At 38.7% G+C, this 22001-nt stretch overlaps 1 protein-coding gene across 5 annotated transcripts in view; it reads right to left on the reverse strand.

The window, feature by feature from the left end:
• CARMIL1 (capping protein regulator and myosin 1 linker 1) overlaps positions 1-22001 on the reverse strand; it is a 256423-nt gene that overhangs the window by 75523 nt on the left and 158899 nt on the right. For all 5 annotated transcript variants that reach the window (XM_084621879.1, XM_084621876.1, XM_084621880.1 and 2 more), the window contains exons 17-23: positions 21034-21103; positions 15344-15425; positions 14428-14527; positions 14283-14337; positions 6361-6533; positions 5069-5137; positions 1231-1324 (exon numbers count right to left, since the gene is read on the reverse strand). In XM_084621879.1, the coding sequence (XP_084478005.1) occupies positions 1231-1324; positions 5069-5137; positions 6361-6533; positions 14283-14337; positions 14428-14527; positions 15344-15425; positions 21034-21103 (643 nt within the window). The remainder of the gene's footprint in view (positions 1-1230; positions 1325-5068; positions 5138-6360; positions 6534-14282; positions 14338-14427; positions 14528-15343; positions 15426-21033; positions 21104-22001) is intronic.

Below are 22001 nucleotides of genomic sequence, written 5' to 3' on the forward strand. Positions count from 1 at the left end.
AACTATTGGCCTGAAAAATTTCACCCAGATCTACTTTAAAGATGACTGTACTTTCTTTTTATTGTTTTTGTTTCTTCATGATGTATAAAAAAAATGCCTGAAAAGTTGTTTAATAACAAAAGAAGCCAAACAAACTGAGGTCTTGTATATCCTGTGAATAAATGTTAAACTGAGAAAAGAAAATACTTCATATATAGTGCATTATTAAGCCATAGAACTCATTGCCACAAGATAACATTAAGGCAAAGAGCTTCTTTAGATTTTGAAAAGATCTCCCTTTTTCTTGATAAAAGGAATATCCACTGTTATGAAAATATTATAATCTGTCTAACGTAAGGGATATAAGCCCATATGCTTCAGGTGTTAAAAAAGAAGCAGAATTCAGACCATCCATGTACATCATCAAGGAAAAAAAAGCAGTATTTTTCGATTTGAAGATCACTTAACAGAAAGGTTTTTGGCTCGTAAGGATCACATACTTACATTACTTAATCACAGCTTTGTGAGTTTTTATGCCCCCAGCCTTATTTTAAAAAAACCCAACTCATTAAAAAGTTGCAGACCATGTTTTTTTTTCCTGATAGACAAGATGACTCCTGTAGAGCCTGCATGACTGACTGTATTAAAAGTTGGGAGTTCTATAATCCATGAGATTTAGACAGCTACAGACAAATTTTTGCCAACATAGTCCTTATCCAAGAGATCACTTCAGTTAAATTAATTTTTGATGGTGTGTGTGTGGTGTTTACGTAACGTGAACACATCAAGTAAATATGCTGATATCTACCCATCAAATTAAAAACGAGTCTACATTCCACAACAGCCTCTCTCAGTCTTTTGTGTCTTGTACTGTGCTGAGTACTCTCTGCGCTTCAACAGCAATAAAATGCACAAAACCATCTAAATACACAGAAATACACACACGTGCCAATTTCTAACCATATACATGCGCGCGTGTGCGCACACACACAGTTTAATCAGTATTTCCTTATTTTGTGGTTCGTTGTTATTAAGCCATTGCATTCTATGGCTCAGCTCAAATGAATCATTTTGAACACAGAGCCTTCCATGCAGTTATGATTCTTGATTACCATAACCTGTCCACACGTTCATGCATGTCCATGTAAATGAAATACTCAATGAATCTAGCAAAGAATTCTTACTCAGCCAATTTACAACCACATGAAGTTATTACTCATTTTTTCTGAGAGTGAATTGTATATGTAATACCTTTTGCAGCGCCTCCTCTGTTTTTTCAGGGTTTGTTTTAAGTGCTTGAGAAGCATCATTCATAGGTATTGGCATGAACCTTAAAGTATAATTCCTAAAACAAAATAAAAAAACCAAACCTTTACTGTAATGAGAGACAATAATCTAATTACTACATATAATTATAAGGCATAAAGTAGCAAATAAAGTCAGCTCCTAGTTTTTTTTGCCAATAATTCTGTCCCTGATTTTGTAAACACTTGCACATGTCTGTAACTTTACTTCCATGAGCAGCCACACTAAAGTCAAGCACATGCATATTTGCAGGAATGGAACCTTACTCTTCTTTCTAGTTAGATATAGGGGGAGATTTTCAAAGATACAAAGGTTCTGCCTCTGAAAGTCCATGGGAGCTGGGCACTTAACTTCCTTTTGTGCCTTTGAAAATTTTCCTCCTATATCTAATTAGAGAGATAAAGATATTTATACACTAGGTAAAGATATGGACTTTCAATGGGAGTTGGATGACTAGGCTGCCGTTTATGTTTTTGAAAACTTTCCCCCCGGGAGTTGGGTTACCTTTTTTTCTACTTACAAGAAAGACCAGGAATTATCAGCTCCTATTGAATGGAAATAATCAGAAAGAAAGAGAGAATTCCAAACACGGGTGTGAAATTCACTATTTAACATATTACTATATATGCAGCTACTTGAGCTGCAACTAATTGCTGCATTTTTCTTTAATAGCAATTGCCAAAACGTATACAGCAGCAACCACAACCCAATATTATTTTATATAATTATTTCCTATACTTTACTGCCTTATCTTTCAAAAGAATTGTCCACACCACAAAAGCTTGTGTGTCTCCATGTGCTATAGAATAGTCAATAACTGGCCCTCCATTAGGATGGACTATTTTTAAATATCAGAGATAACAGACCTCAAGATGGATAGTTGCTATGGAAGCTGTTGAAAGTACCTGGCAGGGGGGAAAAAGGCTCTTTTTTTAAAAAAAATGTGGATTTCGAGCAGCGGTTTGTCATTTACTATAGCACGTTCAGTGCAGTCTATAATTACTAGTGCTTATATGCTACAATCAATAAGCAAAGGCTTGAGCCCCCAGGACAAGAAAAAGATATGAAACACAAGGAGACTCCATGGGTATAATCATGAGGCTAGAACTTTAGATGAACAGCATCTTATGAAAAATTCCATAATCCATTTATTTCCCGACACACAAAATTGTTCTGGAATGTTAATTTATTTTCATCTCTGAATTAAACTCTAGGGGGAAAAAAAGAATTTAAAGCTTGCACGAAACTTTGATCATCAGACCAACCAATATTTATCCTCACACTCTACTTCTCTTTTCTTGGCTTCCTTTGAAGTCTCAAACATCCCTTCATGCTTGTTATTTTCCTTCTTCAAGCTCCATTTTTCTCTAATAACAAGAACAGCTTTCCCTAATAACTCATTAATCCAATAAAGTCCATTTCCAGGTTTGAAACACGTGTTGCTTTGCTTATCCAGTGTATTATTACACTCCCTACCAATAAACCTATATTAAAAGAATTGTTAAGTTTTGCAGAGAAGCACTCAAAGGCCAGGAAACGCTGAAGTGAAGGATGTCCATAGAACCCTACCTCTGCCCCTTTGTATCACACATTACAATAATCCTACATGATATTGTTATATGCTATGTTTTCTCCAGGACTCCTGCTCCATACTGCAGAGTTACTGCAATAACATTCACTGTTTACTCTGCTCTAACAGGAATAGGTTTATGGTCAGTTTATACTTCCAGTCTTGTGATCTGAACTGGATACCACAGGCAAGGGAAGAGTCCCAGCTCCCCAGGGGGTACACAGCACTTGCTTCTCTTCCTGCAATATTAGCCTTGGAAATTGAGATATTTCTCTTATAAGTTCTTATGGAAAGTCCTATAAAGCTGAGTACCATACAATTCTACAGAAATTTAGGCTCTGATTCAGCAAAGCACATAAGCCAGTGCTTAAGTTCTATTAAAGCCAATGGAATGTAAGTATGGGCCTTGTTGCATGGGGATAGACAACTACATTCTTAAGTGTTTTGTTGAACCAGGGCCTTAACCGAATTCTACAGAAATTACTCACATTTTATATAAAACTTAACAGACAATGATATCCTTTCTGTATTTCTTTTGACTGATCCTATAGAACTGCATAGCAGAAATCCCATTTAGGTCACAGGACCTTCACATAAAAGGGAAAAATATATCTAATTTTGACGTTTTAAAAATGCATGTGTTATATTGCTTTCCTTCCATATCTTGTGCAATTAGACTCATGGCACTACAGAAGCCTGGCTTTGCCAGTGTAGGAATACAAAAATCTAGTCTCAGCAACATTTTTAAAAATATCTAATATTTTTACAATACATTCTGTTAAGGGTGACATTTATCTTCTCCGAGAAAACTAGCAAAGTCTCATGTATTTCTGTGAAACATATGGAGGAAGATGTTCCCAATATGTCTTTGAGATGAATTTGTTTAAAGGCTAATTGTTTTCAGCAAACACTGACAGAAATCCCAGTCTTCAGAGTTTCAAGCTTTGCTATTCATGAGTTGGGTTGTGATACTGTCTGTGGTATTAAAACATTAAGGACGACAGAAGATGACCTAAGCTTTCACGCTAAGTAAATGAGATGTCACGTCTATAAAAAGCACTATCTGCCCCATTTACTTTTCCTGTCTAGTTCATTTCCTCTGGCTTTAGGATCCCTCTTCTGTTTATTTATCTGAGCATATCTGAAGGGGAAAAGCACCTCATGTTAACAGGAAAAATATGTAATATTTTCTGATCAGACTTCTCCTGTAAATGCATGTTGCTGCTCTATAAAGAATAAAGGTCTGCAAGCTGATAAATAGCCTTTCCAAGTTCTTTTAATTATTCACTAATATCACTTGAATCACTCCAAAATTCGTTTCTAATTATAGACCATTCCTATGAATTTCCTCCATCAGTACAACTGATTCCATTTTGAAATGAAGCACAAACTGAAACTGAGGGAAATGAATGCATCCTATACCAATAACAGAAATCTGGTTGATGAACTCCAACTGCAAGAGTTATGATTCTACAGAGGATTAAGATACTACCTCAAATAGCTGTACATTTTTGCAAAACATCCTGTCTGGAGACTAGCAATTGTCTATTATCTTCACCTTCAAAAGACTCTCTTTGTTCCCTGTCTATAGGATCTAATGATATGAAACAACTCCAATCGCTGCTTAATTTAAAATCTGCATTTTTCCCCTGAAAAACATAATCACATACAGAAAAGTGACAGAGATGGATATAGATCAAAGTAATTCAGTCTGTCATTCTAACAGATGCTACTGCATATGTGATCTCAACGATCCCAAAATTACACACCTTCATAGGGATTATAATGAACAACTGCAGTTCCCAAAACCCTCATTATTAGCTTTTACTTAATGGATACACAGACCAAAATGCTGATTTTATGGTGATGACTATTGGACACAGAGTTTCATTCAGACAACTAATTTCTTTTAAAGCACAAACTATGGCTGCTAAGAACATAGATCAATGGAGAGAAAAAAGTTTAATACAACCTCCTCCACATTTTAACATTATTATATAGTGCCTACCACTGAAGCATGGAAGAAGAATGAAAGAACCATTTTCCTCCCTTTTGAGCTCAGTGTGAATCCATAAGCTTTACTTTAGATTTAGTCCCAACAGGCCCCAAAATGAGAGGTGCTGAGCACCCTTAAATCCCATTGTCTCCTGCCCAGCACTGTTAGGAGATATTTCTTGATTTCCTCTTGCATCAGTTATCTTCCTTTAAACTTACTTTTCCAATGCCACTGCTATGTCCTGGAAGCCCTGTGCGGTGATATTATTCTTATCCCATATTACGGTTCTGTTGGGAAACAAAATTGTACAAAGCTCAGAGATTGAATTAATAAAAGCAGTTCCCCTTTTTAAACAAACTGAACAGAGCAGTAATCTCCAATGCAGTTTTGTATTGTAAGGTTATGCAGTTGTGTGTGTCCAAAAATACACAGTAAAGGGCAAAATCATTTAGAAACATAAATTTAGCTACTCATTAAAACCTTAGAATAATAGAAATAAAGGACAGAGTTACTAGGCTATTCTGTCTACCTTGCTTCCAATGTAGAATTGATCCTGCATTATATTTTCTATTTGTAATACATCAAAAGCAGCAACCTCACTAAAAATGACAACACACGTTGACGGCTATTAATTTAAACCTACACAGGCAAGAGATTTCTCAGTTACAGTACCTCCACCACATTTAAACTTTCCTCTTCACAGACATGCACTGCAGTAGGCTTTCATTACAGCAGGGGTTCTCAACCTTTTTCTTTCTGAGCCCCTCCCCGCCCCCACAATATGCTATAAACACTCCATGGCCCCACCTGCGCTACAATAACTGATTCTCTGCATATAAAAGCTAGGGCCAGCACTAAGGGGTAGCAAGCAGGGCAGTTGCCCGGGGCCCCACGGCACACCCCATGAAGCTGAGTTGCTCAGGCTTCTGCTTCAGCCCTGGGTGGCAGGGCTCAGGGCCCCAGACTTCAGCTCTGCATGGCAGGGCTTAGACTTTCTGCCCCGGGCCCCAGAGAGTCTAACACTGGTCCTGCCTGGCAGACCCCCTGAAACCTGCTCACGGCCCCCCAGGGAAAACCAAGAGGAGCCACAGAAGAAGCAGTTCTAAAATCCTGCTACTTCTGAACTTTAAAAGGATTTAGATTTTGCTTGAGGGATCACGAAAGGATTGTATCCATTCTTATTCTGTCTAAACTGTTTCCTCCACTACTAACTGATGGATGTGGTCAAATGATTTAATTTAAACTTAAGACAGCCACCTTAAAGGAGAATTTCCAGATTTTTGCAGTTTAAAATTCTCACAAATAAATGTATTTTATTTGTAGAGGTTTTTGCAGGGAGAATTTACTTAATTTTTATTTTAAATAAAAAGGATGGTGATTGGGGAACTGATAACCCTGCAAGGTGACTTTCCTGTCAGTTGCATAAGAGAAAACAGGAGAAAGGGAGTGCTGGCAACAGGGATGACAACATTATTAAACATACAACCTTTCTAATGCAAATAAGCTATACCTGAGCTTGGTGTTTATCTGTAGGGCTTTTGCTAGCATCTTTGCTCCCATGTCTCCCATTCCGTTCCCACTAATATCCACTTTTGTAAGAGAAGTATTGCTGCCCAATGCATTGATAATTATGGTAAGCTCAGTCTTCAGCTTGGAATCTGCCAGGGAGAGTGACTGCAAAGGCTGTGGAGTATATAGACAATATAAACAACAAACAAGAGCTGAGAATGCATTCTAGTACATCAACTAAAAGAGGGTTCTTAGGGCTCCCTTAGAAGTTAGTGAACCTCTCAGAGGGATGGGTGGGGAACAGGGGGGACACTATGTAACAGATTCATTGCAGTGTTTACTGTAGCTACTGTAACATAACATGGTAAACAAACATAATGATCTGAGATCTTTGAAATACAAATAGAACAAGTCAAACAATCTGACAACTTTATTCCTGAAGTGCCTTGCTTATATTGTTTTACTACAGTAACCTCAACATTAAGAGCTTTTTTGGGGGGGGGGGGGTGGAAGGTGGGGGGAGAGGAAGGGAGAGAGGTTGGGGGTGTACATCCATTCCTTTAAAAAAGACTGCATGGGTGACAAGTCTGAAATTAAGAGAGGTCCCTTGTAGACACGCATAAGATGACTAGAACATAAGAACGGCCATACTGAGTCAGACCAAAGGTCCATCCAGCCCAGTATCCTGTCTACCAACAGGGGCCAATGCCAGGTGCCCCAGAGGGAGTGAACCTAACAGGTAATGATCAAGTGATCTCTCGCCTGCCATCCATCTCCACACTCTGACAAACAGAGGCTAGGGACACCATTCCTTACCCATCCTGGCTAATAGCCATTAAGGGACTTAACCTCCATGAATTTATCCAGTTCTCTCTTAAATCCTGTTATTGTCGTAGCCTTCACAACCTCCTCAGGCAAGGAGTTCCTCAGGTTGACTGTGCGCTGAGTGAAGAACTTCCTTTTATTTGTTTTAAACCTGCTGCCCATTAATTTCATTTGGTGGCCCCTAGTTCTTATATTATGGGAACAAGTAAATAACTTTTCCTTATTCACTTTCTCCACACCACTCATGATTTTATATACCTCTATCATATCCCCCCTTAGTCTCCTCTTTTCCAAGCTGAAAAGTCCTGGCCTCTTTAATCTCTCCTCATCTGGGACCTGTTCCAAACCTGTAATCATTTTAGTTGCCCTTTTCTGAACCTTTTCTAATGCCAGTATATCTTTTTTGAGATGAGGGGACCACATCTGTACGCAGTAGAAAGATCACTGTGATTATTGTTCATTGCATGATTATGCTCCATTTAGGTACTTTTAAAAAAAACAACAACATGTACTACTGCAACTGCTTCTTGTGGGCCACTATGGAGCACTGGTATGCTGTGGATCCTGTATATTGACTCGAAAGACTTATACTAAAAATATCTTTTTAAAAACATACCTACAAACACAGACTCATTTTTGTCTTCTCCCCGCGGCCCCAAATAGCCAAATGTAATAGTTTATGAATTATACGTTTTTCCATCACCTTAACCTTGCTGTGGCATCACAACTACTAAAGACATCTGAGAACTATAATACAAAGTTGATGATGTGTGATAACTTAAAATATTTCCCTTTATTCAACAGTCACCAAGTTTATAACCCTTCAAAAAGTGAATACCCCTTTTAGAGACCAAAATGCTTGTACAGTACTACCTACCACTACACAGCCCAGGCCCCTTGTCACTACTGTATGACAAGTAACAACAAATTATAACCAAAAAGCATGTTGCATTGAGATGTATGTTTATAAAGACAGAATGTACACAGATTTGGAGGCATAGTGGGTTTATAATTAAAGAGTCTAACACTGACAAAGCAATGCACTGATTATTTTAAATGACAGCTATCAAATAATTATTAATTCTCCTAGCGCTGTCAGTGCTTCCCTGTTCTATTCCCTTATGCAGTCAGAAAAATATTAACTTCACATTGGAATAGTATTGGGACTGGATGCACACGTTTAATTGAGGTACTAAGTGCTTCTGTGAGACAGAGTCACAGCAGAAAAACAGGACACATGAACACACTAATCAGTCCAGCAGTACTTGCTTAAGCTACCCCACTGCCACAGAAACGTAAAATGCAGGGGATCATCACTACATACAATCTTAATTATTCTTAAAAGGAGAAAATTCGACTGTTGTGGAGCTTGTTGTATAGTAAAATGGACCATTTCTGAACAGTGATTGATTAGCCCAGCAGTTTTCTCGTCTTGAAAAGATATTTTCCTTTTAAACTTTGCTTAGGACTTGTAAGCTGCATTTGTTTAATTTTAAAATTAGGACGTAAAACCTTTGTGAACATAAAAATGCACACTTGAACTTTTCCCAGTATAAGCCTAGAGACATTTACCTCCCATTAAATGAAATTAATACCACCACAGCATCCTTGGATTACTAAAGAATTGCTAGTCTGGCTAGAGTAATTGTAACTCCAGTGATTTAACGTATAAATTAGACCTGTTAGTGCTTGAATTATATATTTTTTCAGAATGGGGAAAAATTATTACACATTACAACCATTTTGGGACCTGACCCTGCACAACGCTGAATGTCTCCTGGAAGGTAATCAGTAGGGCCCTACCAAATTCACAGTCCATTTTGGTCAATTTCATGGTCATAGGATTTTTAAAATCTTAAATGTCATGATTTCAGCTATTTCACCTGAAATTTCATGGTGTTGTAATTATAGGGGTCCTGTCCCAAAAAGGAGTTGGGGAGGAGGGTTGCAAGGTTATTGTGCTGCTGCTGGCGGGGCGCTGCCTTCAGAGTTGGATGCCCAGCCAACAGCTGCTGCTCTCCCGGCCGCTCCGCTCTGAAGTCAGCACAGAAGTGAGGGTGGCAATACCGTGACCCCCCTAAAATAACCTTTAACCCTCCTCGCAACTCCCTTTTGGGTCAGGACCTCCAATTTGAGAAACACTGGTCTCCGCCGTGAAATCTGTTTAGTATAGGGTAAAAGCACACAAAAGATCAGATTTCATGGTCTGTGACGTGTTTTTCATGGCTGTGAATTTGGTAGGGCCCTAGTAACCAGCACTCTCATCTCCAACTGATCAGACCATGTCATCCTTCTTCAGATGTTCCCCTAGTTCCCCTTCTCCACAGCATCAACTTCAAGCTTCTTGTCCTTACTTTCGAAGTCCTACAAAACTCAGTCCAATATTTTTTGAATGACACTGCCCTCCTTCCACCTCAACGATGCCAGCTCAGATAATCCACTTGTCTACTTTTACAACTGTTCCTACGCTTTCTTCCTTGCCAACTCTCAATGCTTAGAGCTGAGCTGATACACCTGAACATCTCTTTCTCATTTGAATCCCCTCCCCTGAGAGTGACAAGAAGTGAGCCAACCAGGACATTTAAACACCGAATATAAAAATGTCTTTATTTCTCCATGCTAGCCAATAGCCTTGAGTGAGTAACTGTGACACTTTATTTCTGTTACCCTGTCTCTCCACCTGCAGCTGCTCCCGACGGTCATGCTAGCCCCACACATTGCTTTATGTCTGAAGTTGATTAGTTTGCCAGCTAGCTCCTCATGATAGAGTTCTTTTTTTTTTCTGCATTATGAGCGATCTGCTATACTCGAGTGCCATAAAGTAATTGTGTCTCCTGCTGGCTGAGGAAAGAAGCTCATAACCCGAACTGATGCCCTGTGTGGGAATGATTTCCATGAGGCTTGCAGGAATGAACCCATTCATAATGGCCCACCTCTCAAGCTAAGGCAGCTTCATTTTCACCAGTTGAGAGGCCAGTTATGCTTTCTGGTATTTTGTTTTCTTAAACAATTATCAACTTATTCAAATTTTTCAGCATTTAGTTAGGGAGCTCATCAGTTGCTCTGAAGAGCCTGATGTTTACTTAGACTATGCAGTCAGAACTAGAGAAGGTTGGGAACTATTTTTACAAAACGTCTCACATTGAAAAATGCCAAGTCAGTGAACAAAACTGTTCACTGGAAAGGGTCGGCCTTGACAAATTTTCTGTTTCGAAATTTTTTTTGAAAAAAAATGCCATTTTGACATATCTGAACTGAAAAATTTCTGGTTTTCAGGTTGAAACAACCATTTATTTAGAAATTTAAGTTAATTTATAACTTCGAAAAAAGGTCAAAAATTAAAACAATTGACCCAATCTGATTTGGGGGTAGGAGGATGGGCATTTTTGCCTGATGAAAATTTTCAACATTTTTGCTGTAATTTGGGATTGGAAATGTTTTCAAAATCCTCACAGGATGGGAAAACTGTTTCCTGTCCACCTCTATTTAAACCCTGAAGGGAGAATTCGTAGTCTGAAACAATTCCCTGTAACGTAATGCTTCAGCTCTTTATACATATGGTATTGCCACGTTACAAATATAGACAGCATGTTATTCACAGCATGTGATGCATTTAAACGCTTTCATTTTCACACTATTGACAGAGAGGTAGGTGAATTACTAACTGGTTTTCTTGCGTCTTTCCCTTGCCCCTACTGAATGAGTAATGAGTGAAATGCTTTAAATGATCTGGTATCATGAGTGCAAAAATTCAATCAGGAGCAAACGTTACTCTACAAAATCAAAAAAAAAAGAGACCAGGTGTTAAATATGCATGAGAATGCAATATCTGAACTGAATATTTCCTTTTAAAAAAATCCTGTATAAATAGATTCAATTCTGCACAGACCATAAAAACTTTTATTCCCCAGCAGCACCCTATGATTTCAGATGCATATTGGGAGCTTGATATCAAACACACACTTTCTTCTTTCCTGCTGCAGAAAATGGATGTTGAACTGCTACATTAAACATCTTTCAAATTAATCTTATTCAGGGAGGGAATAGGGGGAAAAACATTTCTTATCCTAAAGAATGTAATTAGAGACCATATACATTTGGTACTGCCACACACTTGCTAGGTACACTTGGGGGTTAATTATCAAATTCAATTTATTTAATCTAAGAATACAAATGCTTTAAAAAAACTCAAAGGACCAAATCCTGCAAGGTGCAGAGAGTCTCCTGTGAAGTGCTGAGCACCCTCCACTGACATCAGAACTGAGGGCATTCAACCCCTTACAGGAGGTTCAACCATCAGTTTGAGTAATGTTTAGCCAGCAGTGCAGCATCCATTTTTCTGCAGCGGGAAAGAATAAAGTATGATAATTATACAGCCCCTGAGCCTTTACTGCAGTGTGAGGAAATAAAAGTTTTTATGGGCTGTGCAGTACAAGATCTATTTATAGATTTAAAAAAAAAATACAATTCAGGTATTGTATTCTCATGCATCTTCAACACCTGGTATTTTGCTGGTTGTTTTAAAAATTGTGTAGAAAAATGTGAGTGGCTGGTTGCATTTCTTCAGTCATTTTACCAAACTACTAAACATTTAAAGCATTTCATTCATTAGTCATTCAGCAGGGGAGGAAAAAACCAACAATTAGTATCCTGCTTCTCTATCAATGGTATGAAAACAACAGAGCCTTTAAAACACTACACAGCTAAGTAACATGCTCTCTATATTTCAACATAGCAATAGCTCTGTTTAAAGTATGTATAAATATCTGAAGAATTATTTTGCAGGGGGTTCTTTCAGATTATAAACTCTCCCCCCAGTATTCTTAACATCAGGTACTACAAAACAGCAGATAATCTTTTTCAACCATTAGTTAAGTAACAGTTATGATTAAGAAAAACAAAAGAACTGAAAATGAGAGGATCATTTTACAATATTGGCAAGCATGTGAAAGTGAAGATACCTCCATTTCAGGAGTACCTCAGCATGGACAGAGAGTCATTCTTAGAGTCTGTCTGAAACAGCTTGTTCACACACAGGACAACAGAGTTCGGGCTTATGAGCTAGATCCTTCAGATGCTAGAAGACAGTTTTGTTGTTGTTTTCGGCACCCATGAATATACCAGGCACCTCATAATGCAGATTAATAACAAGATCCCTGCCCCGAGAAATTTACAAACTAATTGCGAACATGATGCAAAGAGAGATAATAAAACTGTAGGGAGGGGGTTGGGGGGAGTAGACACAGGATTACAAAAATAAGATCACATGGTTCTGCACTGAAGATTAGTGCACAGAACAAAGAAGAGGACATTTTTTCAAATGTCTAAATAAATGACTTAATTGGCTTACTTCCTTTGTCACTGGAGAAGGGTGTTTGAAGGCAGGAAGTGACTTAAGCAGCGCTGTCCCTTGGGTACGGTGAATCGGGGTGACTGCTCTGGGCCCTGAGCTTTGGGCAGCCAAGACCCTGAGTGCGTGGCGTGGCAGCCAAGACCCTGGACGCATAATGCCGGGAGCCCAGGGATGATGCTGCAGCACCCCTGCACCCGTAGTTCCCACACCTATGGCGGGGGCTGATTTGTCCCGGGCCCTCCACTCATCCTAGGGACTGCTCTGGACTTAAGAGAGGGTGAGGGCATGTTGTGTATCAGTTCAGGAGGGACATGGAAGAAAGCCTGAAGATGGCTTTCAGGTGAAGTCAGATAAGTAGGAAGGGGAGAAGCAGTTATACAGAGCCTTAAAAATGAGGACAAGGATCTTGGAGTTGATGCTGAGGAGGAGAGCGAGTCAGCACATGGATCCAAAGAGTGTTAGTCTCTGCATTATGCATGAAATGGAGAGTACAGTACAGGAGCCAGGGTAGGTAGAGAGGAGAAGGCTCTAACAATCAAGACAGGAGATGGTGAGGGCCGGACAGAACCCTGTTTGACCCGTATGAATAGAGGGAGTGGGAGGAGCAGCTGAGAGGTCAAGAAGGAGAGGATGGAGTAGAGGTCCTAAGATCTGGCCAGGAAATAATCAGTCATTAGAAATCTTGGCAAAAGCAGTTTCAAAGGAGTGGAGAAGACAGATGTTAGACTGGAGTAGTCCAGAAGGAGAGGAAATAGAAATAATGGTTACAGACTGTGGATTCAATGAACTTGGAGGTGAAGGGAATAAAGGAGGTGGGCCAGCAGCTGGAGTCAAGAGTTAGTTATTCTTGGAGGCTGGAGAAAGCAGAGCTTACTTGTAATTTGAGGGAGACAGAGAAGAGAAGGAACTGAAGAAGGTGATAAACATGCTACAAAAACCTATATAGAGCAGAGCAAAGCAGAGCAGAGAGAAGTCAGCATCCCTAAGAAATCTCTTCTGGCCAACCCAGGAACAACGCACATAGGGCAACAGGGGAGCAAAGTCCAGCCAACAAAGGTTCTTTTGAAATTTGGGGAAGGGTTGGAAAGGAAGACTGTAGGACAGGCTGCCAATGGAGCACTCAATGCAAAGATGCATTAAAATTACCCACTGAAGTACTGTACTGAGAGAATGTGAAGAAAATAATAAATATATAAAGAAAAATGTTCCTTTAATTTCTTCTAGTTTTCTTCAGTTTTTCTTGGGTGAAAGAGATTTTGATGGGCGGATGCAGCAATTCTGTATGCTATTGAGCAAAAAATGTGGTAATCAAGAACAGTATGAGGAAATACCTCTCCTCACCCCACCCCCCAAAAAAACTAGGGTTGCAATCTTCTACTGAGAAATGAAAATGTCTAAAATCTGTGCCTATCGGATTGTATGACTTACAGAAAACTAGGTTAAGAACTTCAAACATTTTGGAATAGATTATTCTTCCAATGTGCATCTTCTATTACTGCATAAAGAGAGCTCTGAGCATGCACTAAGTGAAAAACAGATCCCCCTTTAGTTATATGTAATCCCAATTACAATTTAAAGCTAATTTCTTATTTAACAAAACAAATATCAGAACAAACAAAATATGTTTTTATAATGTTGTCAAAATAACAGGCAGCAAATAATTTCACAGTAGTAAACCAGTGGTAAACTGCAAGGATGATGCTACATAAAATATGCATTATTATAGTAAGGTAAAGGGTACTCACTGAATCCTCATCTTGAATCATCTGTACTAAATTATCAAGTACAGGAGTAAGATTTCTGCAGGGCAAAAAGTGATAGAGACAATTAAAATCAGCAGCTTTTCGCTATCAATTTTGCTAGTCTTTAAAAAAATAATAAAAACCTTACTTGGATTTCATGTTGTTAAAATTTTTGCCTAACGCCAAGTGTCTTATTGATCGATTTTTACTAAGCCAGATTACAAGTGTCGAGAGATCAGATTCTAGGCCTGTGAGGAATCAGATTAAATGCAGAATTAAAAACACACTCCATTTGCTAGACGGGGTTGAATCAACAAAACCACATTCACTTGAGTGACTTTACACCAACATGTCAATTTAAATGACTCTGGAACACTTCTTTTAAATTCTTTTATTTTTAAATCTTTTGGTCTCCTTTCATTTTCCATTGTTCCACAAGGCAACTCTATTGTTTGTAATCAAACCATTTAAAAGCTCTCCGCTAATCAGCAACTGCACACACAGCAAAAAAAAGAGGAGGAGGATTTAATCCCTAAACCTCACTCCTCCAGCGGAAGACTAGGACAAACATTCTTCTCTTTGTTAAGCAATGGAGATCTTTTCTGTTCCTTGGCTTTGAGAATTAGAGGAATATGCTACATTGCCAATCTCAACAGTTATATGTACCAACGTGCTCTTTCAGCCTCCAGATACAAAGAGGCTAATGTAAGAAGCTTTTGAATAAACCAACCTGCTAAAACAGGCTGCATTTCAGTCTGTTCTTGGGTGAGAAAATGAATATGCTGAAATCTGGCTACCATATTGATAAAGGTAATGTTTCAGCTGATGAAACTTACTAGGCACTGGATAACTTTCGGATTCAGCTATCTTAAGCTTAAACAAAGCCAAGGACACACTTTGTTTTGATGCCATTCTTAATAAAACCTGTTGTGATATTGAAAAACCCCACACAAAGCCCTATGGTACATAAACATTATTACATCATGGTATAAAATTATTTAAGTAGCATTTCTTAATCAGCTTCAGGGCATGCATTACCTTTCACCCCTTTTATATGTACTTACCATTGTCTGAAATGTCTAGGCTGGTGATATTGTGTACTTCTGCTATGCACCCTTCCAGAACTTGTGCACCTCCAGATCTCAACTAGAGACAGACAAAACATCTGCAACTAATTAAGGTATTTTGATAACAGAAAATAGCAGCAGGAGTTTTGTAAATATAAAGGATACCACATAGAGCAAAAATAGCAACAACATTATAACTTGTTGACATTAATGCTACAGCCTACACAAAAATCTCTATGCTTATCTCTCGTGATATGCATATAATAAAAGAGTAAAATTCTCTCTCTTTTCTGGTAACAAGTATTGGACAGAAGCTTAACCAGGGATGTGTTTAAGTGGTACTGACAAACCCCCTTTCACTCTTCAAGCTGGCAGAGACTTCAGGGTTTTGCTGCTTGCCTTATTGTAAAAACATTTAAGTGCTTTTATGTTCCTATTGGGAAGAATGGATATCAATCAACATAAAAGCCAAAGATATTATGCATTCCTTTCCATCCTTGAATTCTACAGACAAAGTTTTACAGTAAGAGCCTTCTACTACCTCTAAGCACCAAAGCAAGGTGCTATGTGCAGCAGAGAGAAGGGAGTTGGTGATAAATAGCAACAAGTCAAGGATCAGCAGGGGTTTGGCCTTTTTTGACCAATCATGACTTTTTAAAAAGCTTTATAACAGCTATAACACTTTAATAAAATCATAACAGCAAGAATCAGAAGATGAGCTTTTCCTTATTCAAAATGGGGATGGAGAAAAACATTACGACAGAAAGGATTACTTGTGTGGTTTAGAGCACTGCATTATTAATCTGAATTATTGCAGCATATTAAAATACAGTTTCAAGATTTAGTGAAATTTCTGAAAAGGCTTCAAAGGCAGGGATACAAATTATTAAAACCACAGACTTTAAAAGGTTAAAAACTATTGACCATTTCTACGAATTGCATACTAAAGTAACATTTTCCAAGAAGGAAAAACATTTTCATATTTCTTATTAATGCAACACAATCATGTCTTCCCTACATAAACATCACCCAGAGTAGGACCACTACAAAAAAAGACAGTAATGATACATTTTATATTTGTCACTCCAAACTATTTTCTGGTTTTCATGAAACCAAAAGACAGGATTTATAAGCATAAAGCTGCCATTTCACCCATCGGGGGGAAAAGTACTGTCTCTGTTATATTGCTATGCATAAAAAAGGGGCAACATTTCACCTTATTTGTAGATTTGACCAAATATCCTGAACCAAATTGGCAGATTTTTGTGAATATTCTCTAAGCAAAAATGGTCCTTTAACCCAGCTCTAATCCAGATTCACTAATATTTTGTAGCAATATTTCACTAATATTTTGTAGCAATATTTTTCAGTTAACTGTTCTAGCAATTTTTAAGAAAGGTTGTAGATTTCTCATCGGTGGACAAAGAGCTTAATGCCCCAATTTCGACTTTTATTACAGTGATGGGGCCAAGCTAAAATCTTAAATATAAAATACGCCTAAACCAAGAAGGACATTTTGTACACAGCCCTTCTTTTTTCAATGGACTGAAAGAAACCCCGGATCCAAACCCTCCTGGAACTGGTGGAGTTAAAAATCTAAATCTGGATCAAAATTTGTGCAGCTTTAGTCCATCTCTAATTTACTAACAGCATTTGTAACACTTGCAATATGCGTGCCAGAATCATTCCACTTCACTTTGGAATTTGCTCACTGACTCACACGCTACTAGACAACCCTTTTACACAACCTGCCACATTAATTATTGTTAAGCCAGTGGAACTGACATATTATATGGACTCGGCCTTTATTTAATTTGTCTTTTTAAAAATATGGACATCTTAGTGGCATATTATAAATTTGGCTTTGCTCGGACTTGAACTCGTGTTACATAAAAAAGAAAGTATAACTTAGACAAACATTTCTCTGAGCACATTTTTTATTGGCTACATTTCAACACACTGTCAGTTTCTGTACTCAGAATTTCTTTTTGAATTAAAAAAACTTTATAAGAATTTCGAAAGGGATTCTGTATCAATCAATAGTATGGTACAATTTCTCTGCGCCAAAATTACATCCAAAATAGGGCTTAAATGCTAATTCTGTGCATGCTTTAAATACACACAGGAACAATTTTTCAAGGGCAGCTTTTAAGTTTGCATCCACAATTTTATATTTGCAATTTTAGGGGACACAAATATAAGAATATTGATGTCTACTTAATGTAAGGGTAAAGAAACATTTGATCCCAAAAGTCAGAGAGAGTCAAAATTATATTATTTGCTCCCACAAAAGACAGAGTGTACAAAAGTAAAGATTAGGTTTACAGTCCTTTGTAAACTTGACCCATGACAGGATATAAAACCCCACATCCTGTGTCCATACTTCAGAGATAACAAATACCAATACATCACATATTAAGAACCAGCTTTTCAGCAATTAAAAAGCAGAAAGCACAGCAGAAGCTATAATGTACCAGTATGCGGGGAGTGAAAACAAAGTGCTTACTAATTTAACGGTTAATATGCTGAAGGTAATGCACGGAGGGTACTTACACAGTGACCAAGCTAAGTGAAGCAGAAGGGAAAAAGAGTGAAATATATCAGTGCTGAGCAGGTAGAAATAAAACTGCAGTTTTCATAATAAAATTAGCAATATAAAACAATCAAGCTCTGGATTGGAGTTAGTACACCAGAAATTTGATGTGCTGGCAAATAAAAAGAGAAAAGAAAGAGCGGAAAGGAGAAATTTATCTTTCCATGCAGAATTAAGGCCCCCGGCCCTGCAGCCTGGATACAACTTTGCATGAGCAGGGAGAAGGAAGGACAAAGGTGGAAGCATCAGGGCTTCCTGCCTCTTACTGCTACACCCTCACAGGAGCTGGAGTTGGGAGAGAGGAGGGAAACTGGCTCACAGACTTTATTGCTGGGCAAAGGCTGCGCTGATTGCTCATCCAGAGCGAGTCAGAGGTCTAACGAGGTCAGAGATCTAACCAATCTCAGCTCCTGTCAGGGTGCTTCCTACCCTACATTATGGATGAGATTGTTGCAAGCATAACTTTTTTTTTAAAAGCACAAGAGGATGGATGCGGTTTAGTCATGGGGAGACAAGTCAGGGCAAGGGACTATGGAGAAATGTCAGTTGACTGACTGGCTTGATTTTCTCTTTTACAGCTGTTTTAAGTTCACATTTTGTCTTGGGGGAAGCAATCCTTCAAACTAAGCTAAGCAGGAAGCCTATTTAAGTCACCAGAAGGTAGAAGAGAACATCTTCTCCTGACTCTGGCATTACTCCTGGGATATACGTCTTCCCATGGGTCAGGAACCACAGTACCAGTACAGGCTTGGACAGTTTAATTAAGAAAGACAGCGGTGAGAAAGGGGCCAGCCTCTCTGCACAAGATGTGGAAGAGGGCTCACAAGGTGATAGGTATATGCCATGATCAGACTTGGCTCAGTGTTCAACATAGCATGGCCCCCCAACTGAGGGGCTTCCCTCCACCCCCAGGCCCTGGTGGTTTAGCTTTCTCCTCTACCGACTGCAGAAATTGCCTAATTCCAAAAACTGCCCCCATTAATGCCAGCCCTTAAAGCCACGTTTGTGTCTTCCTTCCCGTGAACTCCAGCAAAATTATGTATGTAATTTACAATCACGAAAGTCAACTACTCTTAAAAAAAACAAAACAAAAAAACAAAAAAAACAGGACTCCATATTTTAAAAAATGGACTTTGAAACTACACCCCCCATTCCTCCCTCCCTCCCTCTTCCTGACTTGAAAGCTATCTTATTTGCAATTTACACACTACTGCTCTTTAAAAGAAAATGGTTTCAAAAGAATACAATAGATCAAAACAAAGTACTAAATGCATTCAAAAATAGGTTGTTTCTCTCTCATCAGGGAAACTCCTAATGTAATTCCCACTCTTTACCGTGTGATCAATTATCAGACAACAACATAGCATAGGATAAGGATTTCTGCACTTCAATTATATTCATCAAGTTGAGCTCTCTCCTATTTGGAGGGGAAGAGTCAGATTTGACAGGCCCAGAATTTAAGATATGTCAAACATACTTTTTTATTTAAATCTTGAAAAAAATCCACCAGTTCTCCCCAAATGAGTGCTACCAACTTCTCTTTTAGGAGACCCACCAAAACCAAACTCTGGCTTATATGATTATTGGAGGTGCAGGTAGCGAGCTGAACCTCTGCTCTCTCAGTGTGCTTTACTCTCGAGAAGCACTTCAGAGAGCAGGATTTTTGTACATTTCAGTGCTCTGACTGCTCACAAAAATCAGACGGATGGGGACGATGCAACGTGAATAGGTATGTCATGTGAAAGCACACACAAACCAGAACAGCTCACGAGGACTTATTTTCAGGCCAACTAGCCTCAACTTTTCCTATCCTCTTTTCTCAAGAAATCTCCACTAATTAATTCCCTTTCTTCATACTGGCTACCAAGCACAGGCATAGTTTTACTTCTATATTTGGCGGGGCAGCTCCAGTCAGCCCAACAGGGCTGCATGGGGGGATGGAAGGGAGCAAATTCCATGCCTGCCTGAGGCTTGCCATTTTGGAAGGCAATGTCCCATCTACCTCCCCCAAACTACACCCCTGCTACCAAGACATTATGCATCTGGTCCAGAGATGCCAGTATACAGCTTAGTTTGAAATTGATACAAACAGCATTCCATACATATCACACTATGGATGCCCCACCACTAGGACATTCAAGTCACCTTTACAAAAAACTGTGGGCTCTTTCCTCTGGGGTTTTCACTGCTAAGCTTAGGAGGACTAAAGTTCAGACTACTCTTTTGTTCTCATATTTGTTTGCAAAGTCCACACAGTTGCTGAGTGAGTGATTCTCCTCCTTTCCCCAACTTCTTCAGTGATCTTTTATCTATGCAGCACTCATAGGAACCATCTAGTGAATGCAACTGGGTCTTTATCCTGAGCAATGCTAAGTAGTTCTATGAGATAGCATGCCAAGTACCTCAAAAGAGTGCTCAGCACACAACAAGCTCCAGCCTGTGGAAAGGGTAGAGAACCGAAGCAAAGTAGTGAACTCTAGCTTCAAACTTCCAATGGATTATTATAAACAAGGGTGCTTTATTTATTTATTGTGGAAAAATTCGAAGAACATCTGAACCAGGCCTCTTAAAGTGAAAGAGATGTTTCAATAATCTCCGACAAGAGGTTCCAACTGGAACTAGAAAACCAGAGTTTCTTACAACATCTGAGAGTGAATCTGGGAAGGGGTGCAGGGCTCAAAGAGAAATTGGGGAGAAGAGAGTCAGACTGCAGTAAGAGCTTCAAGATATGCAGCTTGCTGCTACCCATTCAGCTCAGGTTGCCTGGGGTTTAGAAAAGCCCACTTTACATTACAACTCCATTTTACAGGGGATGCCATGCCTCTAACAGTGCAGTGCTCTGCATCATCTAGAAAAATCTTTGCAATGAGCATTACCAGCCAAGCCCACCACAAATAGTTTTACTCCTATTTGGTTGGCACTATATATATATATATATATATATATATATATATCAGCTCATTTTTATAAAAATAATTGATCTTTTCTATATCTTTTAACTACAGAAGAGGAGCAAATGGTTCCATGTATCTGAGGAAAAGAGTAATTCCAAGTAATTGCTGCTTTCCAACTTGTTCTGATACAGTATTCTTACCTCACAGCTACTGAGATCTAAAGACACCTCTTTCAGGTTCGGATTACAAGCCAAGCCTAATAAGAGTGCTCTGAAAAAGATCAAGATTAGAAGTATTATAAAACACCAAATTCACAACAAAACCCAAGCAGTAACACCACCAATAATTCAAAGAGCCATATTAAAACAGAACACAGCAATTATGTTACTCTTAAATGGCAATGACCGTGTAACTCTTTATGTTATAGTTAGAGTCCTGCAGCGAATTCGGAAGGGATGTAATGCAAATAAATACACAGTAAAACAGATTGTGTATCAACGTTTAATTGTGTTCACCACAGACACATTTCCTGCATTTTCATCAGAAGAACATTAATGATTACAACATTAGAGAGCTATCATGGCAGTACAGCACAGACTATTTCCCAAAAATTTGCAGGAAATATATATATATTTTTTTTAAAGTGTATGGTGCACTAGAATCATGCTGCGATTAACCTTGGAGCAGATCAACAGTATTTTCCCTTAGAACATAGTATTTAGTTTTTGAAGTTAAACATCCATTACTTGAAAATCTACATTTTCACTTGGCGAAGGTACATTGCATTATACAGTATTACTTTCATCACACAAACATAGCCATCATCAGGGCATGCCCGTCATTGCCTTGGGAGTCCCCACTCAGCTGTATCATTACCGTAGCGCATGATGCCATTGTCATCATGACCAGGTGATGTCACAGCCTAAAAGCATGTGAATGAAATGACCTCCAGCTTATTCACATACATGCCACAAATGCTGCAAACTCCTTTTCACAGTATGAACAAGCAACTGCTAGTCAGCTGTTTCTACATAAACTTCACCCATTCTGTTCCCCCTGAAGTATGGCATTTCAAACACATGTTAACATACAGACAATTCTCAGTTTATCCATGCTGAGAATTTCAAAGCACTATTTCGAGCCCAGGTAATCCTTCATGTAAACCACA

Source organism: Lepidochelys olivacea (assembly GCF_965140295.1).
Source record: "Lepidochelys olivacea isolate rLepOli2 genome assembly, chromosome: 2".
Classification (NCBI taxonomy): domain Eukaryota; kingdom Metazoa; phylum Chordata; order Testudines; family Cheloniidae; genus Lepidochelys; species Lepidochelys olivacea.